The sequence below is a fragment of the Penicillium pulvis genome, assembly GCF_028828015.1.
Source record: "Penicillium pulvis strain IBT 33274 chromosome Unknown scaffold_8_segment0_segment0, whole genome shotgun sequence".
Taxonomy (NCBI): Eukaryota; Fungi; Ascomycota; class Eurotiomycetes; order Eurotiales; family Aspergillaceae; genus Penicillium; species Penicillium pulvis.
The window spans coordinates 2,437,433-2,462,084 of NW_026643080.1; the positions used below are offsets into that span (position 1 = coordinate 2,437,433).

At 49.8% G+C, this 24,652-nt stretch overlaps 12 protein-coding genes across 12 annotated transcripts; 9 read left to right on the forward strand and 3 right to left on the reverse strand.

Annotated features, from left to right (window-relative positions):
• Positions 1-81: 81 nt before the first annotated feature.
• Positions 82-901, forward strand: N7503_010330 (uncharacterized protein; the record flags this gene model as incomplete). Its single annotated transcript, XM_057069876.1, has 2 exons — positions 82-234; positions 335-901. 2 exons carry the CDS (start codon positions 82-84, stop codon positions 899-901), a joined length of 720 nt encoding a protein of 239 aa, XP_056916487.1.
• Positions 902-1,117: 216 nt separating this feature from the next.
• N7503_010331 (mannose-1-phosphate guanylyltransferase) lies at positions 1,118-2,868 on the reverse strand. Its single transcript, XM_057069877.1, has 4 exons — positions 2,773-2,868; positions 2,660-2,716; positions 1,403-2,581; positions 1,118-1,350 (listed from the first exon to the last, which is right to left on the reverse strand). The coding sequence occupies exons 1-4, from the start codon at positions 2,830-2,832 to the stop codon at positions 1,324-1,326; spliced, it is 1,323 nt and encodes a 440-aa protein (XP_056916488.1). The 5' UTR covers positions 2,833-2,868; the 3' UTR covers positions 1,118-1,323.
• A 483-nt stretch (positions 2,869-3,351) lies between these two features.
• Positions 3,352-3,894, forward strand: N7503_010332 (uncharacterized protein; the record flags this gene model as incomplete). Its single annotated transcript, XM_057069878.1, has 1 exon — positions 3,352-3,894. The coding sequence occupies one exon, from the start codon at positions 3,352-3,354 to the stop codon at positions 3,892-3,894; it is 543 nt and encodes a 180-aa protein (XP_056916489.1).
• Positions 3,895-4,439: 545 nt separating this feature from the next.
• On the forward strand, positions 4,440-4,787 carry N7503_010333 (uncharacterized protein; the record flags this gene model as incomplete). Its single annotated transcript, XM_057069879.1, has 2 exons — positions 4,440-4,668; positions 4,720-4,787. The coding sequence occupies 2 exons, from the start codon at positions 4,440-4,442 to the stop codon at positions 4,785-4,787; spliced, it is 297 nt and encodes a 98-aa protein (XP_056916490.1).
• A 452-nt stretch (positions 4,788-5,239) lies between these two features.
• N7503_010334 (putative dynamin GTPase) lies at positions 5,240-7,716 on the reverse strand (the record flags this gene model as incomplete). The annotated part of the gene is made up of 2 exons (XM_057069880.1): positions 5,240-5,584; positions 5,635-7,716. The coding sequence occupies 2 exons, from the start codon at positions 7,714-7,716 to the stop codon at positions 5,240-5,242; spliced, it is 2,427 nt and encodes an 808-aa protein (XP_056916491.1).
• A 1,403-nt stretch (positions 7,717-9,119) lies between these two features.
• Positions 9,120-11,256, forward strand: N7503_010335 (lysine--tRNA ligase KRS1). The gene is made up of 3 exons (XM_057069881.1): positions 9,120-9,363; positions 9,424-11,011; positions 11,071-11,256. The coding sequence occupies exons 1-3, from the start codon at positions 9,148-9,150 to the stop codon at positions 11,079-11,081; spliced, it is 1,815 nt and encodes a 604-aa protein (XP_056916492.1). The 5' UTR covers positions 9,120-9,147; the 3' UTR covers positions 11,082-11,256.
• A 1,235-nt stretch (positions 11,257-12,491) lies between these two features.
• N7503_010336 (uncharacterized protein) lies at positions 12,492-12,875 on the forward strand (the record flags this gene model as incomplete). The annotated part of the gene is made up of 1 exon (XM_057069882.1): positions 12,492-12,875. The coding sequence occupies one exon, from the start codon at positions 12,492-12,494 to the stop codon at positions 12,873-12,875; it is 384 nt and encodes a 127-aa protein (XP_056916493.1).
• A 344-nt stretch (positions 12,876-13,219) lies between these two features.
• On the reverse strand, positions 13,220-14,835 carry cox15 (cytochrome c oxidase assembly protein cox15; the record flags this gene model as incomplete). The annotated part of the gene is made up of 2 exons (XM_057069883.1): positions 13,220-14,363; positions 14,453-14,835. 2 exons carry the CDS (start codon positions 14,833-14,835, stop codon positions 13,220-13,222), a joined length of 1,527 nt encoding a protein of 508 aa, XP_056916494.1.
• Positions 14,836-15,199: 364 nt separating this feature from the next.
• N7503_010338 (uncharacterized protein) lies at positions 15,200-16,697 on the forward strand (the record flags this gene model as incomplete). Its single annotated transcript, XM_057069884.1, has 3 exons — positions 15,200-15,725; positions 15,791-15,874; positions 15,931-16,697. The coding sequence occupies 3 exons, from the start codon at positions 15,200-15,202 to the stop codon at positions 16,695-16,697; spliced, it is 1,377 nt and encodes a 458-aa protein (XP_056916495.1).
• Positions 16,698-18,398: 1,701 nt separating this feature from the next.
• On the forward strand, positions 18,399-19,748 carry N7503_010339 (uncharacterized protein; the record flags this gene model as incomplete). Its single annotated transcript, XM_057069885.1, has 1 exon — positions 18,399-19,748. One exon carries the CDS (start codon positions 18,399-18,401, stop codon positions 19,746-19,748), a length of 1,350 nt encoding a protein of 449 aa, XP_056916496.1.
• Positions 19,749-20,522: 774 nt separating this feature from the next.
• On the forward strand, positions 20,523-22,240 carry abd1 (mRNA (guanine-N7)-methyltransferase; the record flags this gene model as incomplete). The annotated part of the gene is made up of 3 exons (XM_057069886.1): positions 20,523-21,934; positions 21,988-22,154; positions 22,206-22,240. The coding sequence occupies 3 exons, from the start codon at positions 20,523-20,525 to the stop codon at positions 22,238-22,240; spliced, it is 1,614 nt and encodes a 537-aa protein (XP_056916497.1).
• A 355-nt stretch (positions 22,241-22,595) lies between these two features.
• Positions 22,596-24,158, forward strand: N7503_010341 (SUMO ligase MMS21; the record flags this gene model as incomplete). Its single annotated transcript, XM_057069887.1, has 2 exons — positions 22,596-23,311; positions 23,381-24,158. The coding sequence occupies 2 exons, from the start codon at positions 22,596-22,598 to the stop codon at positions 24,156-24,158; spliced, it is 1,494 nt and encodes a 497-aa protein (XP_056916498.1).
• Positions 24,159-24,652: the final 494 nt, after the last annotated feature.

Sequence of the window (24,652 nt, forward strand, 5' to 3'; positions counted from 1 at the left end):
CCCCAACGTGTCAGGAAACGCCGATCATGTTTACTACAAATAAACAAGGGGGCAACCGCTCTTTCTTCCTTCATACACATCATGCGCTCCAAACCATCTGATTACCCGGCTCTTCCTTTCCATGGAATCCGTATCCTTAACTTCTTATCGTCCCTGATAGTCGCTATCATCCTCGCCGTCTTTATCTATCATCTCCACGCCGATGGATACAAATTACCTTTCGCCTTTCTTATTGTAAGTTCTCCACAGCAACCACAATCAACATCAACATCAACACAACATAAACCCCACCACCACACTACTACCATAGATCAATAATACTAACAGATCCCAGCTCCTCATCGTCTCCCTCCTCTCCCTTCTAAATGTCATCTTCACATCCCTCATAAACTGCGCCTGCAGCCTCAACACCAAACTCTCCATAATCCTAAACTTCCTCATTCTCCTCCTCTGGGCCCTCGGTCTGGCCCTCCTAAGCTACAACATGGCCCACACAATCCTGACCTCCTGCACAACCCAGTACTGGGGAAACTCGACCGGCGAAAACGTCTGCAGGATGTACAAGGTCCTCTTCACTTTCACCATCCTCGCTACAGCATCCAACATCGCGCTGCTGGCTCTAGACGGGATCGTCCGTCGGCGCCAGAACAGATTAGGCGCGTATGGACTTGCGGGACCGGCTGAGGATCATATGGAACTCAAGTTGGCTGGTGAGCGGGATGCGGCTAGTGGTTATGAGGCTGTGCCACCTGTTATGACGGGTGGGTATAGGCATCAAAATACTTCTTATGCGCACACGCTTGAGCAGAGTCATGCGGGTGAGGCGGCGGAGTATTATGATGCGGCGCCGGGGATGAGTAGACGGGGGCAGACAGGGTATGATCCTATTATGCATCGGTGATTGCGCTGTTGATTTTGGTGGATTTTGTGGCTCCAACGTCATTCGTTGGTATTTCGAGGAGGTTGTTTTGAATTGGTCTCTATGTGGAGACTGCATTGAGGTTTCATTTTGCTTGGCTTTTACTGATGATTGTATTCATGACGGCGTTATGGGATTTTGGATTTCCCTATTGATGCCCGATTTGTATGTAAAAAGTTTGGAAATGACACCGGACATGGTAGATAGAAAATTAGATTCTGTCTCTAACGACTTCAATGTGCTGCATTCTAACGTAAAAAGATAGAAAAGTATGAACGGTGTCAAAGCAAATGACCATCCCATGACACGAATTGGAGACAAATAAATGAAGGTCGCTCGATATGAACAAGATAGGTAGGGGTAGTATTTTCGAAGCAAGAACCAAAGACCAAATTCACATGTGTTTACATGATAACCTCGTTGGCAACATCCTAGATCGATCATTAGTATGACAATGGGGTCAGGTTGTGGATAGAAACATACCCGTTTAAGCTCCTTGTACGGGAGGCAAACACAGTTTTGCACACGGACTTCATCGCCAACACCACACTCCTTACCAAGGATAGTGATGCTCTGGACCTTGACGCCCTGCTTGACGATGCTGGTAGAGTGACTGCCAATGGGGATAGGGGTTCCCTCAACACGGGCCCAGGCGCCAACGCGGCTGCTCCATCCAATGATCGAGTGCATAACACAGGCATCGTGGCGAACCTCTGCATCCTCGAGGACAATGGAGTCCTTGATACGGGCACCAGCACCAACAACCACACGGGGTCCAATGGAGACGTTAGGTCCCAGCTTGGCTGTAGGGTCAACGGTGGCAGTGGGGTGGATGAAGACCGGAGGCACGATCATGGCAGAGGGCGCGGTGAGCTCCTCCGACTCGGCCTGGAATGCCTTCTGGAGGTACAGGGCATTGGCAGGAACAGCCGAACCAGCGGTCTTGATCTGGCGCCAGAAGTCCTTAGTCTCGTGAACGAAGAAGCGGTTGCTGTCAGCGAGATCAGACAGAATGTCCTGCTCCAGACGGAGCATCTCGCTCTTCTCGGAATCCTCGTCATCGCCGTGGGAGGCGACGAAGGACGACTCAAGGTTATCGGAGGAGGGGTAGGAGAGCATGCGGGGACGAGTGTTCCGGCGCTTAATGGCGCTACGAATGGCGGGGAAGATGCAATCGGTGGCGAAGAGGTAGACACCGCAGTTGATCAGGTTGGAGATATGCGACTCGGGCTTCTCGACGTAGTGCAGAACACGCTTGGTATGCGAATCGGAGACAATGCAACCAAAGTTAGTGGCGGTATCGTTGCTAACTCGCGTACCCAAAATGACAGCCTCGGCATCCTTCTCCTCGAACAGACGCAGCATCTCGCCCAGAGGGAACGAGCAGCAGACATCAGCGTTCAACACGAGCAAGCGCTCAGGCTTGCCCTTGAGGATCGCATCACGGAAGTGGTACAGACCACCGGCCGTACCCAACGCAGTGTATTCCCGCAGGTACTGGATGCGGAACTGGGGGAATTCCTTTGCGGCATCCTTGATGAAGTCACGGAAGACGCTCTCATCGTAGTATCCAACCAGAATGACCTCACGCACATCGGGGACCTTGGCGAGCGCGGTGAAGCAGTGGTGAATGATCGGGTGACCGGCGACTTCGAAAAGGGGCTAACAAGCAGGAAGAAAGCGTCAGGGCCAATCTGCTGCGTAGAATCACAGGGAATTGGAGCAAAGTCAAGCACGCACCTTAGGCACATCGAGCGACAATGGGCGGAAACGAGTGCCCCGCGAGGGACCTCCGACCTGTTTGATGTGTCAGTATACGGTGAGGGAGGTGCAGCATCATTGCGCCACCATACCAGAATCACAGCCTTAGTAGAGGCCATGTTAGATTGTTCCCGAATAGGTACTTGAAGCATGATTGTCGTAAGGGAAAGAGAGACAATTAATAGAAGACACCAGGTGGCCGGAATCAGTGAGAGCTCCGGGCGCCAAGACAAGACGCTTTCGGTGGCTCACCTGACAATGCGGGATGATCGACCCGAACACATACACTTAGTTTATCGACTGGAATTCACGATTGGCTATTATAGTCTTAGTTTGATTTAAACTATCCTACAGGCTAAATGCCAAAGGTCACACCCCCCTAGGTCTATATTACACCGACTTATACAGATTTACTCCAGGATGTACGACTTTGCCCTGAAAACAAACAAAAACAAAAACAAAAAACAAAAATAAAATAAACAAGAATCTTACCGCTAAGCGATTCAATGCAGATTCTTAACCAAGTAGGCATAACTCAATTTCTCATTAGAAACACTCGGTACTTGTGCTCTTCTTGCATTGGACGTGTCACAACTGTCACAACTGCCCCCCAAAATCCCAAATCTTGAGTCTATCCTTTTCTTTCAACATATGGCTCATCCTGTATCAACATGTCCATCACCAGAGTCCCCACGGAACTTGTGAATGAGATTTGCAGCTATCTCGAACTGTCGGACTGGTGCACACTTCGCAACTCTTGCAACTCACTCTACACGAAATCATGGGAGGAATTTGTCGAACGATATTTCAATAGCATCTGCATATCCGTCAAGTGCGATAGCCTACGTCGGTTAGAACGTCTCGCCGCAGATGAGGACCTCCGAGTACGAGTTAAAGAGGTATGGATCAAACCAAACTTGTTCAAGGAACGATATCAGTTGAGCTTGGAAGCGTTTCGACGCACCGGACACCCAGAAGCATGCCGAACACTGGGAGTGGACCTGGAGGAATGTTATACACAATACCAGGCAATATCAGCAGATTCTTCAGATTACGGAGTCCAAAATCTTCGCAAATACCCTCACGAATGTGACACACGCTTTGAGAACCTGAAACCTTTGTTTTGCGATCTTCCTCCAAGGCCAGTCGGCACGGCCCAAAGAGTGGTCCATTCACGGTTGGGCAAGATCATGTCCTGGCCTTCTCGGCAATAATAAAAGCGGTGGTCACTAACAATCGCCGTCTCAGAACGCTCCATACATGCAATGGCTACCACAATAGCCCTTACGGCAACAGGTCTGATAGTCTCGCAGGACACACAAGAATTATTGCCTCGCTTTTACGAGAGCTGGAAGATCTACATCTCTGTGAACTTGCACAAAGTCCAGACGAGAATCCCATCAATATACTGAGTGACATTCTTGTCGAGGCCGCACCTTTTTTGAAGGTCTTGACATACTCACAATGTAGTCCAAATCGAAATATGAGCCCTAGCTACTTTACCGAAATATCCGAGCGTCTCAAATTCACACCGCTTGCTGAGCTCCATCTTTGCTGGATTGAAACCACCCCTTATAGCTTCTAAACCTTCCTACGCACAGCAGCACCCACGCTGAAGTCGCTGCGTTTAGAATCAGTGAATTTCAATGAAAATAACAAGCCACTCTTAATCTCCGATGACGAAGCTATCACGCTTGGTATAAGATGGCTTGGCGTAATGAAGGACCCGATAAACCGAGCCTTGGGACAAATATTTGCCATGCTGCTTGATCAAACATCCCTGGATTATCTTTCTATGGAGGCGATCGGCTTCCGCCGGTATCCTATCATTATTATGGACAGTCTAAGTGATGTCAGTGAAAAGCCAAGCTCAATGGACAGCAGTGTCACTTGCTATGATAGTGCCCGAGCTCGCATTTCTTTCCGTGAATGGGTCGGCAAATTGCAAGCGCAGCCTTGTCGTTACTTGGGTGACAAACTACCGGGTAGTAAGTATATAGTCCCCAGAATTGATATAGTGTATACTGATATCATTCTAGGATCTGTGGTTGCTGAACATATTCTGGTCAGGCACTCACGACCACGTGCACGTCGGCTGTTGAGGTAATATGCCGGCCTTGAAAGGTCCATTGAGGCATTCCAAATACCGCTTATAGTAGGTAGATGTAGAGTGCGAGAAGGACTGCAAACCTAATATTTATTCAAGAACGCTGAAAAGCCGCGCGGGGACTTATGTCAGTGATGTGCACGTGAAAGGATATTCCCTCATTCTTTTTTTATTGTTTTCTAGTTATCAAGTTTTTTTTTGTGTTTCTTTCAAGCATCATCAAAGTTCAAATCCACAAAATTTCCCCGAAATAGGACATGATACAACACCACAGACATTAGAACAGGGACAGTCCTACATATCGGTCATCAAACACACAAACTATCCTCGTAATATCACTTCTTCCACTGTCACAACCATCGGGAGCCCGCAATCTCATCAGAACTCATCCATAGCAAAAATATCCACGAAATTTCAACGTCTCAACAAAATGACCGATCTCACAAGCTTCTTTACGCAAAAGTATCATCCCAGTCCTGGAGATCCTCTCGATCGCCCATGGTGGCGTCGGACGGAGCCTCAATTTCCTCATCCTCATCGACGTTGTAGACGGTAGCGAGCCATTCCTGAGCCTGGCTCAGTTTCTTTCGCTGTTTTGCAAGATAGCTTCGTCGAGCTTCACGCTCAGGGTCTTCAGCCATGAGCTCACTACAGCGGTCTGGAGTTGCAGCTTTCAGCTGAGCTTCTAGGGTCTGTTGGAGTTGATCTCGGCACTTCCATTTGACCCTGGACTCTGCTAACAGGCACACCATATCGGTGAACCTCATCCGAGCGATTTCATAGTAGCCACGCGAGTTCTGCAATAATTAGTACTCTGAAATGATCAAACTTGAAAATAGTGACTTACAGCCATCATCTCAATCTCTTGAGAGAAAGGGTCGGGCCCGAGCTCGGAGGCAGGAACTTTGGTGTGATCGTCGTCGGGGCGGCCACGAAGTCTGAGCCAACATTTGGCTCGTGCATGGTCACGGCGCTCTGTTAACAGCTTTAGAGAGCGAGTTGTGCGCTCCTTATGCTCCATTTGCGCCATTGTGAGGGTGCTACCACGCTCCATCTCGAAATAAGCTGAGACGTCTTCGGCGAATTGTGCCTCGATGGATTCCAAGAATTCACTGATGAGCTTTTGGAGCTCCCGATAGAGACCAGTCTGCTGGTACTCCGCGATCACATTGTCAAGTGTCATCAATATGGCTTTTCCAACCACACGGTGCAAGGCACGGACAAAGTCGTTTGCGATTCCCCCCCAGTGCATCACCATTTCGCGGTTCAGCGTCTGAATCGCACTGGGTTCAATCTGATTGGGGATCCCGGCCCGTTGGCACTCTTGTTTGATTGAACGAATCTCTTCTAGCTCAAATCTCCGGGCGGTCTCCCACCTCGAAAAATGGTTCGTCACAAATACCTTTGCAGGTGTTGGTGTTGAAGGCTGCTGAGCCTTCGGCTCCGCGCTCCGGGGAGGTTCCTCCACGGCAGCTGCCTTTCTTTTCCCCCGAGGTGTGCTTGGAACCCCCATTTCCAAGTCAAGATCCAACCTTTCTCTCATTTGATATGAGTCGGATATCGCTCCGAGACGAAGGCGGGGTTGAGTCTTCTCGAGAGCCTTCTGGAAATCGAGCACAAGGTTGTTCCAGGATTGCTGAAGCATCCTGCTCTCGGGGTCAGGTCCGTCGCTGAACATTCCCTTAAAGCGTAGGCCCAACGTCAAAACCTTCTCAATAAGAATACGCTGGACATTATCGGCTGGAGGATCCGGCAAAGTCCTCAATTCTTCATCGATGCGAATTGCCTTCTCATCAATCTGCTTGATGATCGACGGCAGGCACTTCTGGATCTGTGCCATCAACACATCAGAAAGGGCGCTCTGCAGCTTCCGTACACCAAAACGGTCTTGGTATGCAGCCATATTCCCCGACCAAAAAGGTTGACCGAAAAAAACCTCCTCCTCTTGCCGGGCGATCGAATGATCCACGTCGGGGCTTGGATTGTTGCATACGACGTAGTAACCATGACCAATAGGGAACTTTCGACCGTCCAGAATCTCAGCCCACTGCTGGTAAGACTCATCCGTGATGGCGAGTCGATCTGGTTTGGTAAGGACACCAAGAGTGCGGTCCTTGGCACCCTTGACATCCCCAATAATCCGGGCTGCGCTCGAGTTCGCACCATCATCTGTCATTGAGAGAGTGAGGAGAACGATACAATTTTCCTGTGAGATGTATTGTTTCACAAGTTTCTGGACAAGGTTTACCAGGTACTTCTCGCTATCGTTATCCGCCTGGTTTATGACGCCGGGTAAGTCGTAAAACGACAAATTAGGGAAGTCTGGAGCAGATATATCCAACCGCACGATGTTTGGGGAAAACTTCACTTCCATGGCGGTCGAAGTACCGAAATTCTTGCCGGGTACATATTCCTGGGAGTCGGACGTGGGGTTCAGGATCGCCAATTGCGCCCACCAGATTGCTTCCTGCACTTGAGTTTTGTCCGTCAAAGTCACAAACTCTTCCTCGTCCAGATGATTTCTGCGAAGCCAGGGACCGAGATACTCGGTCTTTTCTGTTCTCGGAAGCACTGATCTTAGAGTCTTCTGCGGATCATAAAGACTTCCGCGGACTAAGGAGATGCAACATCTCCAAGGCTGATCGGGCTCGGACTCCCGGAGAACGATCTCCATTGGACATCGCGTGCAGGTGCCCGCGCTCCGAGGAACACGAATTTCGGAAATGGCTTCAATTAAGGAGCTTTTCCCGGTGCTTTGGTCACCGACGACACAAACCTTTGGGAGGGCAATCTGGTTGTCCTCAATCCCCAGCTGGCTCAACTTCTGAACCTTTTTCACAAGGTCCCGCATGTTGAGGGTCATTCTGTCGAGAGAGCCTGGAGCCGGCAAGCTGCCAGACTCAGGAGGAGGCGGGGCTGTAAACGACATTGGGAGAATTCCTGTAGCTCTCGAAGTGATGGATCGAGAGAGTTGTGGGTGAGGAGGTCGTTGGTGAGGTGAGACGTGAGAGTGGGCTGGACCCAGGCGAGGTGGGCTCACGATAAGAGAGTCTTCTTCTTTTGGGGTAGGGGAGCGACGACGAGCACACATAACGGTCCTCGTCCTCCGTCGATGTTTAAAAGAAGAGAATGAGAAGAAGCTCAAGTAACAGCAAAGGTAGAGGCGATGGAAGAAGGGAGAGGGTTGTGTTAGACGATGAGGACGATGGACTGAGAGTGGCCCTCGTCCTTCGTTGATGGTACAAGACAAAGAGGGGATCAAGTCGAAATAAAGGAAGGATGTTGATTGAAGTTGCTCGATGAGGGTGGAGGGCGAAGGATGGAACAATAGAAATGAAGAAGTTGCAGGGTTGAGTTGAGGGTGGAGGGTGGAAGAAGGAAGAGAGGAAGAAGAGAAGTTGAAAAAGAAAGATGAATTTATAGACGAGGGGAAGATGATTCAGTGAGGTGAGAGGTTCAGGTGTGTTGCGACATCTTGCAAACATTCAGCTCGGAGCTTTCCCTTCTCTCTTGTTGACATGCTGCTACTAGATGGTCGAATGATGTTCCTCTGGTGCTTAACTACAACTCTACCATATCAATTACAGCTTCAGGATGACATGATATGGCTTTCGAGACTTCTTCGTCTATCAATTCTTTTCAGGAGTTCGCAACATGCAATAAAGCTCAGCGCAAAATTTTCTGGATTTGATCTCCTGAAATATCGCCTCGAGGCACTATATAATCGTCTAACCTACCTGACTAGGTAAGCTACCGTAATAACTCCAAGTATACTACTGATGCATTGACTAATGTACAGTTCATCCAAGAAGAGGCTTATTATACATAGATCAATGGAATCGATCTCCGTGTTCCAAGGTTGCAAATGTGCATCGTGATACAAAAAAGAGGACCGAACAAAGTACTTTTGGCCCCTAAAACGCACCCTCCACACCATGCTTTAACCCCAGTAATCAATAGGGCCAGTAACTGTTAAAATGGCAGATATGCTTCATTTTACATTTTGGCGACGTCTATACTTCCGTAGCTCTCGGGAGATGGGGACAGCGGGGTAAAGCCCCACTAGTCTGCCCTAAGCCCTAAGCCCCCGATGTAGTAACACCATAATTGACCAAGTCATAGATTTAGCGCATTGAAATGACTTAAACCGAGTAGTAAAGTACTTCAAGTAAGCCTCAATCATATCAACAATCATCAGATTGTACAATTTCGTTGAATCTATGAATCATAACGGAAGCTTTGCGCTCTGTAGTTAGGTTGTAGCCAATCAGGAGCGACCGGCGTGACTCACGCCCAAAATTTCGGTTGCCCCTCCTTCCTTATCCCACCATCCACTTTGATCCCTCAACCAACATACATCATGGCGGATTCCAACCCTGTTAAGGAGGCTGAGGCCTCCATGGCCAACCTGCTGCTTGATGAGGTCACCGGCGAGAAGGTGTCCAAGTCCGAATTGAAGAGACGCCAGAAGCTGCGTGAGAAGGAGAACAAGAAGAAGGAGAAGGAGGCCGCTGCTCCTCCCAAGGCTGAGAAGAAGGTTTCTGCCGAGGACGAGGAGTCAAACTTGAGCCCTAACGTATGTATGACCTATGTTGTTCCTCAATTGACATTCTGACAATTGTTCCTTTGTTCACAGCAATACTTCGAGATCCGCAGCAAGAGAATCAACAAGCTGCGCGAGACCAAGAACCCGGATCCCTACCCCCACAAGTTCCATGTCACCAATGATCTGCGCGAGTTCCTTAAGGAGTACGAGGGCCTCCAGAAGGGCGAGCAGAAGCCCGATGTTCCTATCCGCATCGCCGGCCGTATCTACACCAAGCGTTCTGCTGGTACCAAGCTGAACTTCTACGACATTCGCGCCGAGGGTGTCAAGATCCAGGTCATGTGCCAGGCCCAGAACTCCACTGGAAGCGTGCCATTTGAGGACCAGCACGAGCACCTCCGCCGTGGTGACATTGTCGGCATTGTCGGTTTCCCCGGCCGTACTGCCCCCAAGAACCGCGCCGATGGTGAACTGTCCATCTTCGCTACCGAGGTCATTCTCCTGTCGCCCTGCTTGCACGCCATCCCCTCCGAGCACTACGGTTTCCAGGACAAGGAGCAGCGTTACCGCCAACGCTACTTGGACTTGATCATGAACGACCGCTCTCGCAACATCTTCCGCACCCGTGCCAAGATCGTCAGCTACATCCGTCATTACCTCGACTCTCGCGATTTCACTGAGGTTGAGACCCCTATGATGAACGCCATTGCCGGTGGTGCTACCGCCAAGCCCTTCGTCACTCACCACAACGAGCATGACATGAACCTCTTCATGCGTATTGCCCCAGAGCTGTACCTCAAGATGTTGATCGTTGGTGGACTTGAGAGAGTCTACGAACTTGGAAGACAATTCCGTAACGAGGGAATTGATTTGACCCACAACCCCGAATTCACCACCTGTGAATTCTACATGGCCTACGCTGATATGTACGACCTGATGAACATGACCGAGGAGCTGGTTTCCGGCTTGGTCAAGGAGCTCACCGGTGGATATGAGACTGTCTTCCACAGCCAGGATGGCAAGGAGTACAACGTCAACTGGAAGGCTCCTTGGCGGCGAGTGGAGATGATGCCGGCCTTGGAGGAGGCCTGCGGAGAGAAGTTCCCTCCCAGTGATCAGCTCCACACCCAGGAGACCAATGAATTCCTTAAGAAGATGCTCAAGAAGATGAACCTTGATTGCTCACCGCCGCTCACCAATGCCCGCATGCTGGACAAGATGGTTGGTGAATTCATCGAGGATACCTGCATCAACCCCACCTTCATTTTCGGTCACCCCCAGATGATGTCCCCCTTGGCCAAGTACGATCGCAAGAAGGCCGGTATTTGCGAGCGCTTCGAAGCCTTCTGTATCGGAAAGGAGATCTGTAACTCGTACACTGAGTTGAACGATCCCTTCGACCAGCGTCTGCGCTTCGAGGAGCAAGCCCGCCAGAAGGACCAGGGAGATGACGAGGCGCAATTGGTTGATGAGACTTTCTGCACCTCCCTTGAGTACGGACTGCCTCCCACTGGTGGCTGGGGCTTGGGTATCGATCGTCTTGTCATGTTCCTCACCAACAACTACAGTATCAAGGAAGTTCTCACCTTCCCCTTCATGAAGGAGGATAAGACCCACGCCGAGGGCAAGTCTGCTGCCGAGATTGCTGGAATTGAGCCCCAGCCTGAGGAGGGAATCCGTATGTTATTAGTCTCCTGTAATTTTCACGAGCCAGTGTCACTAACATGCAATCTGCAGCCCACAAATAAATGAAATGAATCTCTGAGTTGGATTGGTATATCTTGGATTTGTGGCCATTTGGCCTTGCGGATACAACGGTTTTTACGAGGAATGCATCAGATAAGAACACACTAGGTATTTCAAAATATTCGAAGCTTTATGCTGCTTTACTTCACGCTATTCATACTGGACCATCTATATTCCCCATTTCTCTGTATAAAACAGTTATCTATTTTAATTCACCGTGTTTGTGAGAATCATCTCAACCTTGAATATGATAATCTGGGAGATACCGTGAAGTCGTGCATAAAAGAGATTCCTTTTTCAATCTCTACCTTTTCTCCATCACCTCTCTATCTTCCCATCATCATCTCATCATTCCATCAGATTTCTTTCACTTGCTACCCGTCTTATCAAGCCCTTTGTTGTTACTAGTCATGAGTAAAAGATCTGCCTCCGATCCTCCGCAGGAGAGGCCTTCAAAGCAACATGTTTCAAATAGCTACCAGGCTATAGCTCATCCAACCCCTGGGCATGAAGTCTGCCCTCACGAAGGATGCCCGCATCATGCTCACAGTGTCACGACTACATCGAAACCACTCCAAACCCTGACCAATGCACCCACCCATGGCAGTCCTATACAAGCACCTCAAGGACATCACTTGGAATATCCATGGAGTCTTGTGCAAGAACCACCAATACGCAACTTTCCTGTCAGTACCATTACTCGATTTAGCTCAATGTATATGGAAGTGAAAGCTTACTTATATATTAGACCTTCTACCAATCACGTCGTTTGCCGTCGCCTAGCCCTACATGGGTTCGTGTCCCCATCACTATTTCGACTGAAATATATAAACCGCATTCACTAATATTTGAGAGATGAACAGGGATACCACACAGTCCTTCCGCCTCTCTCTATCTCCAATCTACTCAACCCATACCTGGATGATCATCGTTCAAGCCCCCTCCCACCCATCTCAACGACAGTATCACCCCAGACGGAAAGGGTCTTACCCCAGACGGAAAGAGGAGAAACCAACAGCACTGAGACCACTCCATCGAAAATATCTGAAAAGTCGACAAAAGCACCCGAAGTGGCGATACAAAAGCCCCGCGGGCCCCGTCAAAAGAAAGTAACCAAAGAACGCAAAGCAGGTCCAGAAAGACAACACCATGACAGACTACCCCTCTGTCTGAAGAACAACCAGAGACAGGATGTCTTTGTCGAGTTCACCGACGTAGCTGCCCACACCGCAAAGTGTGATACGTGCAATAATCGCAACAGAGATGGGATGTCGCGCTGTACTTCTTGCGGTTGGCAGTGCTGCCGACAGTGCCTTGGTGAACGTGGTGGAAATCGAAGTCATCAGTCCTTCACTTCTACTCATGTTCCCGCCGATGAGAGACGTTCTTCACCATCTTTGCTGGATACCTCAATGCCAGCTCCCAGACATGCCCTTAGCGGAAGTGGACCAATGAGCCCCTTGCCTACTCCTACCCCTGCCCCTGCCCATGGTGAGAGTGAAGCTGAGCACTTCGCTGCAGAACGCGCGGCAGCGAACACTTTGGTTGATATCTCATTCGATGGTGCACCAAGGCGAGATGGAGACGCGCATTTGGATCAGGGGCGTACCGGCCCTGATTCAGTTGATGCTGCCGCGGAGAGTGGGATCGGCGGTGCTGGGCATTTGATGACCCACCAGGGGCCTGGTGATTTGCGGGGGGATTGGATGTCTGCTTCCCAGATGGCAGGCGAGGAATTTGAGAATCCAAGAAGGAACCCGTCTCGCAGGGCGCGACCAATTGATCTGGCCGAATGAGGAGACAGGTTAGCCAAACGAGTTATGTGCAGTCGCACTCGGTGTTTTGAGTTATGAGATTCATGGTTGAAGGTGTATTGGCAAATTTGAATTACTGTATCTAAGATTGTTCAAATTGAAGCGGTCATAAGAGCAGAAAATGTATTTGTGTTTAGTTAAGAATGAATGAAAAGCTTGTTTGAATGTTGGTTTCTGTACAATATGATGGAGACAATAGTAACTAATACAGGTGGATGATAAATGAGATCCACGGAACAGGAATGGAGATGGTATCAGAACAGCAAGGCGGTAATTTAAACAGAATTCCGTCTTAATCAACGTATTCATACATGCAAGCAATTGTCTTACAGTTGCTTCACGGCAGAGGCAGCCGAGGACGCCGGTGAGCGCGAATAGGTCTGCGAGAAGGAAACCGGTTGGCCACGGCCCTTGGCAGCCATCTGCAACAGCTTCGCGGTGCGAGACGGGTTCCAGACACGGCTACCCAATACAATGACCCAAGTCAAAAGCAACACACTACCAGCCTGGTGGGCGGACGCAAGCGGGGTAGGAACGAGGTAGAGCAAAGTCGAGATACCGAGGCCAACCTGCATGAAAGCAAAGCCCACGACACCGTGAATACCCTTGCGGGCAGGAACGGGCAAAAGGCGCCTCACAGTTGGGGAGCGGCGACTGTAGGCCCACAGAGCCATGATCGAGGTGAAAGTAGTCATAGCGAGGATACGGTGATCAAGCTGGACAAGGGAAGGGTTCTCAAGCATGTTGCGCCACCAGAGGTCAGAGCGATCCTCGCGGCGAGAGTAACGGGCATCAAATAGCTCGGTGGTGGGAGGTGCCAAACCCTTACCCATGTAGGGGAACTCATTGTAGATGAGACCGGCATCCAGACCGGCGACAAGACCACCAGACATGGCAGTGGTGAAGACGAGAAGGGCCAGACCAGCGACGGAACGACGGAAGATTGCCAGGCGAGGGTCACGCAGAGCCTCAAGCTGTTTCAATCCAGATGCGGCATCCTTCATGAGTCTGTGAGAGCGCAAAATAGCGAGACCGTTCCACAGCATAGCGACATAGCAGGTAAACGCAGCACCCAAGTGAGCGGTCAATCGGTACTGGCTCACACGGGGGTTGCTTCCAGGCGCGAAGAGATCATCCTTCAATCCAGACTTGACCATCCACCAACCCAGGAAACCTTGGAATCCAATCAGACTGGCAATACCGAAAAGACGCCAAGCCATAGGCGTGGAGACCTTCTTCCGGGCGACGAAGTAGACAGCGGGCAGGACAAACGATAGACCCACGAATCGGCCCCAAAGCCGGTGGATCCATTCCATGTAGTAAATCGACTTAAATTCGGACAAAGTCATATGCGGGTTCAATAGCTGAAATTCGGGGGATGCACGGTATTTTGCGAACTCGGACTCCCAATCCTCCGCGTTCATTGGGGGCACGGAGCCGGTGACAGGTCGCCATTCGGTGATACTCAACCTGTGTTCAAGATTATCCCGTCAGCTTCCAGATCTCGATTTTCTCGAACCCTTAGTCCATTTCACAGGGCATGTGCTCAATCGACTAACCCAGATTCAGTAAGACGAGTCAAACCACCAAAAACCACAATACCGAAGACACTTGCTGCGCTGCCCAAAAGCCAGTATGCGACGGACTTGGAGCTGAGCTTGGGCATGCGCGACTTTGCCTTGGTGGAACCCTCTGCAACTGCACTTATGGCAGGTGCAGCGGCAGACTGGCGAAGACTGTGAGTGAAGAATTGGCGGTTTTTATCGGTGAAGAGGGACGATCGGATTTTGTTCGGCTGGGGAGGAGGCATTGCACCATATCGGCGGACGGATTTGGCGGCGTAGCCCTGGGTTCGAAGGCATTGGCGGCATGTCAATAAGTCTTTGGATAGACGGGGCGCGAGACTCCGCCACAATGGCAGAGACGTGCCCAGAGAAGCCATGACAAAGGTGAATGAGGGGAGAAACCGGAGAGGAAGAAAAAGCGAACCCTCGATTACGGAGATCATGCGATTGTTGCGGGTCATTCAACTGCGGGACCAATCAGACATGAGGGATTTGCTGCAGACACAAATACTATTTACTTTCAACTATTCGTCGAAAGGGGACTAAATTCGTGATCATTTAGATATCTATCGGTATAAGCTATGCTGATTGATTAAATAAAGTACAGAGCAACTCAGAGATTTCGAGGTAATTGGTGGTACAATGTCATAATGCCTGAGGCACCTATCTGTACTTCATCCGCAGCTCCAGATCGCGAAGCGCTCGCATTGTCTGACAACAACTTCATCGTTCAACTCCACCATGTCTTACGCCGTGGAGTCAAAGAAACGGAAATTCCACCGAGTATTAGAATCTATATCTAAACCTCTCAATCCCGACAATGCCCCGAAACCCTCGACGTCAGCATCAACACCCGCTGCCGCAGGCGCGCAAGACCGCCCACCCGCCAACCTCTCCATCAAGAAGGTCCGTCTGGCCAGCAACGACAATTCGGACCCAATTTCCGTGCGCAATTCTATATTGAAGCTCTCACGCCCAATATCCCGAACGTCATCGTCATCTTCAACGAAGCGCCCAACTTTTCTTCCTTGGGACCGCGATGCTTTTCTTGAAAGATTGGAGACTTTCCGCCGGGTGGACCGATGGACTTCTAAACCTGCACCGATCAATGAGGTGCAGTGGGCCAAGCGTGGTTGGATTTGTTCTGATACTATGCGAGTGAGCTGTGTCAGTGGGTGTGGCGGCTCGGCGGTCGTGAAGCTGCCCGACGAAATCGACGAGCTGGATGGATACGATGAGGAGAAGGTTCAGGAGCGCAAGGAAGTCCGTAAGTTCAACTCCTTCAAATTTTCTCTCTCTTCATGTGGCTAAGTACTAAATGATTGTAAATAGGCGCAAGGTTGGTGGACGAATATGCAAAGCAGCTAAGTGAAGCCCATGGTGAGAACTGCCCGTGGCGGAACAAAGGCTGTGACGGTATGTTTAAAGTGTTCGAGTGCCATCCCTTCGACTTCGATTCTGACTTTTTCCAGCTACTATTCAACACTTGCAATTAGCAAACACAGACGCGGCCATAGCTAAGCTGCATGATCGTTATGTGAACATTGTGAAGCTGGGTGATAAACTACCGACCGAAGATGTTATCGAAACTCCCGAGGGATTTGAGTTGGATGATCTCATCAAATTGTTGCCTGTGGAGTGGTTCAAGGATTCGGAGACAGCCTCGGAGGAGACAAATTCACAAACCGAAGCCAATGGAGAGAATGTGGCCCTTGCCCCACAGCCTCCAGCAGAGCCGTCGAAACAAGTCAACCGGAAAGCACTTGCGTTGGCTTTCTTTGGGTGGGACTCTGTGGCCGATGGGGCTGCAGGGCTAGTCGGATGCAAGGCCTGCTTTCGCCGCCTGGGCCTTTGGATGTATAAGCCAAAGGAAAACGGAGATGTCACAGTTTATACATCATTAGATGTGGCCTTGGAACACATGGAATACTGCCCATGGATTGACGGAGTGTCACAAAGCGGTTCTGGCAAGCCAAATGAAAAGGTGGATGGCCTGCGCAGTGGATGGCAGGTCGTGGCTGAGGCATGCAAGGTCAAGCACCGTCGAAGACTCCGATCTGTGGCATCCATGGATACAATAAGCAGTCGACCCAGTACACCCTTGCCAGAGTCTGCACCTGATGAGGAGAACGAAGAGAGCCGGAAAACTGCAGACCGCGAGTGGTGGGCCAAGATTCGACGGATACGACAATCGCTGACTTCCAAATCTCCACACGGGAAATCCGTCGCCCCGAAATAATAACCTTGCCGTTTATAAACGGTTCATTCCTTGTCATTTATTCTTTCACTGTTTCCTAGCATGTGTCATTTTCACGGCGTTTTAGCACTAAATTCTGCATAGGCAGCTGGACTTTATTGAATTCACATCACGAACCTTATTTCCTTACAATTATTATTGATATTCGGTCTTCTTTTTGCTAGCTTCTGTCTCGCCCTCGTCTGCTATATTTCTGACTCGAAAGGGCGCCATTTGCCCACTCGAATGGGGTATGATGCTACATCTTACATGCAATTCTTTGCAGATTTGAGTCGTCGCCTGTGTCATTCACTCAGCCACAATATCCACTCTTCACAGGCTATTATTCGTCATTATGCAAGTAAGTTTCTGGTATCAACTACCAGCTCTTGTCTTCAATGCACCCGAGCCTCAGGCTGTTATATTATCTTCATTCATTCCCTGTCTTCTTCTTCATTGTTGCACTTCCGTTAACGCCTCCTCCAAACCATCCTTTTCCAAGTAGGCGTCCTCGCACTAGCATCCAAAACTTACACGCAAGAATTACTACATTATTCCCCAATATACCCTATTTCTAACATTCTGATTGATTATTCGAACCCAAAATCCTTATAATACTTGCCTTTCGTTTATTTGTGATTCAAAGTTCACCATTTAAACGCCACTGAAGGCTTGAAGACTGTAACTTTGCGTACTGTATATTCTCTCTGACCATCTCATAAGGCCAAATCTCGAAAAGTCTTGTTATACATCTTGCCTGTTTTACGGAAGAATCATCTCAAGTGTTCTGCATACCTTGATCCAATCACCTCTACATATTGAAAACGTTTGAGCATCTTTGCGCACACTATCAGGATCAGAATTATTCTCGCCATCTACTCGCTCTGGGGCTTATACTTCTTTCCTTATATCAGGTATCCTGCCATACATACAATGCAATTATCTTCTATATGTATCCATCTCCTATGCTCGTCCCCTACTTGCATACATCTTGCTACTCAGTCAATTTGCTAATTAATTTTCAAGGTTACTAAGCTTTCCTTTATGGATCCTCTGGACTTAGGGCCAGTCAGTCAGTATACGCTTTCCCTTATATTGCTGCCTGCACAGCAGTTTCACTTTTCTTCTTATCAAGGAGCATAGTGGGTTCACGCTGGTTGGAGCAAGGTTCCAAATTCTCGGGGAATCGGTTAGGTGTTTGGCTACCTACCTCGGTAACTACTGCTTGACTTGCAGTAGTTCTCTACATATAGAGGCACTGTTCAATTTGCAGAAAGCAACTTTATGCATATATCAAGTCAGTAATAGGCTTGCAGTATATCAGATGCCTGTGTCCGTCCACGGGTACAGTATTGCAACCGTTAACCGTTGAGATGCAGTTCCAATATCGCGCCTGAAACGATACGCATTACCAACCATCACAAGAGCGCACTGCGACTTAACGCGTCTGCTTTGCCTGGCACGTGCTCAAGTGAAACAATCGTTCCGTCACTGGTGCAGGTGGATGCTCACAACATCTCGACGTTCCGTGACTTCTGTGACTTCAAGTAACTCTATATCCCCTTGCCGTCACCGTCACCGTCACCGCAACTCTCTCTATTGCCATCATCGACTCGATCATTCCGGTGGTCAATTTCCGACAGAACATTCTCATTTGCTTGATTCACAAGCTGACAAAGATGGACTTTGACCCCAGACCCCTTAATGAAGAGGCAGAAGAGAGCCCCCCCGCAGATCAGTTCACCTCTGAGCACACCTGATGATCTTCTCACCGTGCCTTTCACGGCCGGCAGCGGGAATGTGACCAACAGCCCAGTGGGACCAGCTCAAGCCAAAGTTGAGACAGACGCCGATGAGGATATCGACATGAACTTGACGCCATCGACTTCAGCTCCAGCTGCGAAAGCACAGGAACGTGCCAAGTTCAATGAACCAACCAATCTTCCCAGGGAAGATCAATCCTTGAATGATGATCAGATCATTCAGGTGATGTACTATGCTCCTGCTGTGCGGAAGAATTACACTATCAACTTCGACAGGTTCGGGTACCTTAAAACTCCATGGAGAAAGATGCTCTATGAGATGGATGAAAATGGTGAGACGCGGCATCCAATGCCTATCATCAGGTCGAATGTTCCGGGTGCCGATTGTAAAGTTGCTGGCGTCAGGCGCCGAGCACAAGCTGCAAAGAACTTGGAGGCGAAAAAAGAGACAGATGCGCTGGCTAAGTCAGTGGCTAGGGCAAACGACCAGACAAAGACGTTAGAACTACAAAGGCAGGCGGTACTCAATGCGGTAGCCAGGACGGCGAAGCGATTTCAAGAAAAGTCTCCAGACACCCAAAATGATCCCAAGGCAAAGAAGCCAAAGCGATTCAGCCAACCTGCCCGGCCCGTGGGACCCCGTGAGGTGTACAATGATGAAACCATTGCTTCGGCTGGACAGTCGACATTCCCATCTCTTAGTGTACCTCACACCTCCGCCCCTCCTCGACAAAGCGCTGAGACTATTGCTCCGGCTTCGCTGTCAACGCTCCCTGCTCCTGATCCCTCTCGACCAAGAACCCCTCTTTCTGCCCCTCGATCCAGTCCTGTTGCACTTGCAGCTATTGATGACTGTCTTCTTGAAGGTGTCATTGATCTGTTTGAAGACTTCATTCCCACTCCGCGTCTTCAAAGCAGTCGGAATTCTCCCCTCAATGAATCGTCTACCACTCCGGGTGCTCAGAACACTGCGCTACCCAATGAAGAGATTTATGAGATCGTACGTCCACAGCCACACGCTGGAAAGGATGGTGCCAACGATCTCCTGCACGCATCTGAGTTATTTGGGATGGATCTTCTTCTGACATCGGGCCGCTCTAAGCTGACCAACTGGATTGATGTGCAAACTCGCCGACTCAGCTATCACCTTGCCGGCGCAGACAGTGAAAAGGTAAATCCTGAGTACCAGAGCCGTGTGACAAACATGATCATTCAAATGTACCAGCTTCGAAAGGCTTGTGTGAAATTGAATGGTGTCAGTTCGGTGGAGTCGACCCTCCGTGCGGATTAGAGGAAATTGTGATCGAACTCGCATGGCTTTGACCTGGTATCTTTACTTCGTCCTTTGTTGCCTGTGATATGCATTATCTCGAATATTTCTTTCCGTTGTTTCTTCCTGCGCGTCCTATCAATATGCTGCGTTCTTTGTCTTCGAGTCTCACATCTAATCATTTCGAACATGTGAAATCGAGTTGATATTTCATTACTCGTCTGTTTTTGAGCGTCATAGAAATTTAAAAACCATATTTTATTCCAAATAACTGCCAAAGCCTGCATAATTATATGCTACAACTAGAATTCTATCTCCGAAAGTCTCGCATAGTCTTCTCCTACTTCCAAGGTTCTGTCTTCCGCAGTGCACAGGCATAGACTCAAGCACAATGCCGTAAACGTGAATAGGTAGAAAAGTGTAACAAAGGCCATTCTAGTATTAGGGCCACTTTTGGTCTTTGTATGCCAACTCAATCTTATTCGGCCTTCAAATCGCTATAGTAGAACTTAATGTATTGATTTATGGCATTGTGAGACCTAATTGGTTCCCGCGATATTGACCCACAGCGGAGCTCCTTCGTCTCAAAAGGAACTCTCGAGTCTTCTCACCTGTCTCATGCACTTGACTTGATTTCTTTCATTTAATTCTCTCTTTCAAGACTTTCTCTTCTCGTTTTCCGGTTCCTTCCGAAGTACTGATCCCAGTGTCGCTGAATTATTACTCATCATAATTCACACTCACAAAACCCAAGCCTCTCAGCTCAACTCACCGGCCACACGTTTCTACAGAAAAATGGACTCCTCGCCCGGCTCAGGAGCTCCAAAGATGCCCACCCCAAGCGGCGCCCACGAACCAAACAAGAATGGAGCATTCGCCTCGCCAGGCGCATCGGAGCGTCGGCCGAACGAGGACTTAGAATCCGACCAGCAAGCTCCGTCAGGCCCCGTCTCCAAACGCAGACGTATGCAAGAAAGTCAACAAAACCGAAAGCGCGGCCGCACACCACCTTCAGTCTTCTCCCGCCGTGACCGCTCCCGCAGCCCTCTCAATGCCTCGTCTCGCGACGGTCCATCTAGAAGATCTCGGTCTCCCCTGCAACCACGCAGTCCTCCCGCCGATGACGCGCCCAAGCGCAAGCGACCAGGCGGCGGTGCCCGCATGGGCATCGTGGATCGCGAGACAATGAGACGGAGACAGGAGGATCGCGACCGCCAAGAGATGGAAGACGCACAGCGGATGTCCCGAGACCGCGGCGTGTCGGACGTCGTGCGGCAACACTACAATGCGGTCCCGGAGCGTGGTCGGGAGTGGCGCAAGACTGAGAGTAAAATCAAGGGTTTGCGCAGCTTCAACAATTGGGTGAAGAGTACGTTGATTCAGAAGTTTTCGCCGGATGAGGAGTTTGGGGCCGCGCAGGACAACGATACAAAGGATTGGGCGGATGATAGTATGGGACCACCTCCTATGGAGGATAAGAGGCTTCTTGTGCTTGATCTTGGTTGTGGAAAGGGTGGTGATCTGGGTAAATGGCAGCTTGCGCCGCAGAAGGTGGAACTCTATGTTGGACTGGATCCGGCCAATATCTCTATTGAACAGGCGCGGGATCGGTACGCTTCTATGCGATCTGGGCGTGGACAACGGGGTCGACGCCCGTCTGCCCCGTTGTTTCATGGAGAATTCCAGACGAAAGATTGCTTTGGAGAGTCATTGGGGGATGTTCGGATTATCCAGCAGGTCGGCTTTGATGCTAATGTTGGCCCTGGTGGATCTATGATGGCATCGCGATGGGGTGGAGGTGGTTTCGATGTTATTACATCCATGTTTGCGATCCACTACGCATTCGAAAGTGAGGAGAAGACGCGCCAGATGCTTAGCAATGTTGCTGGATGTCTTAAGAAGGGTGGTCGCTTTATTGGTGTGTGCCCGAACTCGGATGTGATTACGAGCCGTGTCAGTGAGTACCATGAACAACGTCGGGGGCGTGAGGCTGCGAAGCCTGCCCAGTCCGAGGGTCCTGAAGATGGTGAGGTTGAGGAGGAGGAGAAGTGCGAATGGGGCAATGATATCTATCGTGTCCGGTTCCCTGGTGCGACTCCCGAAAACGGTGTCTTCCGCCCGCCGTTTGGGTGGAGATATACCTACTTTATGCGTGAGGCCGTTGAGGAGGTGCCTGAATACGTTGTTCCTTGGGAGGCGTTCCGAGCGTAAGTGTTCGGTGGATGCTATGCTGTGTACTTAACACTAACTTTATTACTAGCCTGACTGAGGACTACAACCTTGAACTACAGTACCGCAAGCCTTTCCTGGACATTTGGGAAGACGAGAAGAACGACCGTGAATTGGGCCCTTTGAGCGAGCGCATGGGAGTCCGAGACCGGGCTACAGGTGCTCTGGCTATGACAGAAGAGGAGAAGGAGGCAGCCAGTGAGTAACATCCATAGCCATAACGTTCTGGCAGCTACTTACCATTCCTAGGTTTCTACCACGCCTTCTGCTTCTACAAGGTCTAGACAGAGTAATATCGAATCTTCATCTATAAAGGACAAATTCTGTACGTTTAAATGCATGTAAAATGTGAAATCACATAGATCAATACTTTGTGTTTTATTGCGCTGTCCAGATGTATGTAGATAAGAGATAAGAGATAAGCTTATCGCTCCCACTTGTACCCCGATGTAGCCTAGCGCGGATCGCGTCGCGTTTGTCTTTGAAGATGCAGCTCTTTGTCAGAAATCACAGCGCAAGTCGCTTCACTGATACCCCTTTCATACTCTCGTCACATATCTACCACAACCCGCTCGAGGCTTCACTCGAGGCTCCGAACTACTTTAATCCTATCCATCAACCCATTCGGGCGCAGTCAAGATGATGTACTCGCGCCAGCGGATGTCACAATCACGCGCTCTCTCAAATGCACGAGGAGACACACCTCCTCCAGAATTCGATATCCCGGAGCTACCAGCCTACGAGCCGCCCTCAGCCCCCCTCACAGCCGAAGCCAATCGTCAGCTAACCATGCTCCTCCAAAGCGAAGAACGCAAAATTTTAAAAATCAACCTCCAACACGCTATGGAATCACTCACCCACAACGCCGGCGAGGTGAATGAGCGACTTTGTGATGCGCGACTCCGCTATGAGAAATCCAAAGAAAAACAACGGAATCGAAATGCTGCTGCAGGCGAAGAAGAGGGTTCTAATATGGAGGCAGCAAATGAGGAGCTAGAGAGACTTGGTGAAATTGAACGCCAGACTGATGAGGTGACGGGGCAGATGGAGGAGAAATTCCGGGCAATGATTGATGCAGAGACTAGGCTGCAGGAGCTGACTGAGACAGTTGAGCGGATTAGGAGGGAAGAAGAGGAAGCGCAGCTTGCGACGTTAGGGCCGAGGAGGACGAGGGGACAAGGGAGGCGACGGAGGGGTGATGATGGGGATGGTGACGATGCTGCGGATAGTGATTTTGAAGGGTCGCCGGAGCGGGAGGCCAGAGAGCGTTCCGCTCAAAATCCGCCGAGTCGGAGATTTGAAGAGAGTCTTCGAACTGCGGCTGAGAGGTGGGAAGGAATGTCGTTGACAGAAAGGTATGATCTTCATGCTGCTTATGCTGCTTATATTTCATAAGGCAGGATCTGACTATTTACGGCGTCTAGATATGCCAGCAATAACGATTACATTGGATTTTACCGCATGGTGCACGACGCCAAATTCCCCAACGACGAGGCTCCACCGTTACCACACTCGTCTACATGGTTCCAACATATGGAAGACCCTAATGCGACTTCCGCAGCACAAAATGCATCTGGCCCACGGAATTCTACGCGCAGTCGCCGTGAACCGTCCGAATCAGATGACGATATTGCCATTCAGCGAGAGCGCATTTCCACGAAATGTCCCCTTACATTGCTACCTTACCAGGACCCAGTCACCAGCACAAAATGTCCACATAGCTTCGAACGAGAGGCTATTCTTGATATGATTGCGCGCAGCGGGATGCAAATTCCCGTTGGACCGGGTCGCGGGGCTCGACGTGTGCGCGCAGTTAAATGTCCCGTCTGCTCGACTCCTTTCACTGCGGACGATCTACGATCTGATCCGGTTCTGTTACGTCGGGTACGACGTGCAGAGGAGCTGGCTGCGCGAGAAGCCGAAGAAAACATGGAGGGCCAGTCTCAATTGGCGCCTCGGCCCAATGAGGTTACCTTAGAGAGTGATGCTATTGATGCTGACGACATGGAAGTTGAGGTGGAAGTGGATGCGGATGCGGATGCAGATGAGGACGCCCCGGCGCCTAGTGCACGAGTCAAGACCGAGCCGATGGAGCGAGCCGTATCTACTGATAGCGAGGAACATGAGGCCGAGACCGAGGAATCGGAAGACAATGATGAAGATATGGACTCGAGCGATAATGCAGAGTCCGAAGAAGAGTAGAATATTTGTGATTAGTATAATTCCCATGAATGGTGGAGATAAGCCATGTGAAAAATTGAAGTCTTGGCTGTCATTTGTCGTCGGTTGTTTTAGCTTCATTTACCTTCAGGTCTGATCGTTTACGAGCTTCCCATGTTTCACTGCAAGCTCGCTATTAGGTAACGTCCATAGTGTCACAATCTCAAGTATTGGCAGATACTAAATACTACGTCCACGGGGTTGTTTAAGTATTCCCAAGCCTCGGATCTTAATTGCGATCCAAACGTGATTGTTCGTATTCTAGTCTGGGGACGATAAAGCTAGACCGAGAAGAGTTACAGCTGAACCATTCCTTTTCTCCTATTGGTTGGACCTAGTTAAGTCTTCTCCACATGGTAATCCCGTACCCGTACACAAGGGAGTGTATGGCCATGTGGCACGGCTAGTAATTCAAGCCACTGCAACGATCCCTCGTCGATACCACTTCGTTTAGTTTCTGTACGTATCACGCGACT

What these genes read in the sequence shown, in the direction of transcription:
- N7503_010331 (XM_057069877.1), bottom strand. Translation starts at nt 2,832, where the DNA reads ATGCTTCAAGTACCTATTCGGGAACAATCTAACATGGCCTCTACTAAG. An exon ending in CTACTAAGGCTGTGATTCTG is followed by an intron (nt 2,717 to 2,772) that starts GTATGGTGGCGC and finishes CACATCAAACAG; the next exon opens with GTCGGAGGTCCCTCGCGGGG. An exon ending in TGTCGCTCGATGTGCCTAAG is followed by an intron (nt 2,582 to 2,659) that starts GTGCGTGCTTGA and finishes CCTGCTTGTTAG; the next exon opens with CCCCTTTTCGAAGTCGCCGG.
- N7503_010335 (XM_057069881.1), top strand. Translation starts at nt 9,148, where the DNA reads ATGGCGGATTCCAACCCTGTTAAGGAGGCTGAGGCCTCCATGGCCAAC. An exon ending in AGTCAAACTTGAGCCCTAAC is followed by an intron (nt 9,364 to 9,423) that starts GTATGTATGACC and finishes CTTTGTTCACAG; the next exon opens with CAATACTTCGAGATCCGCAG.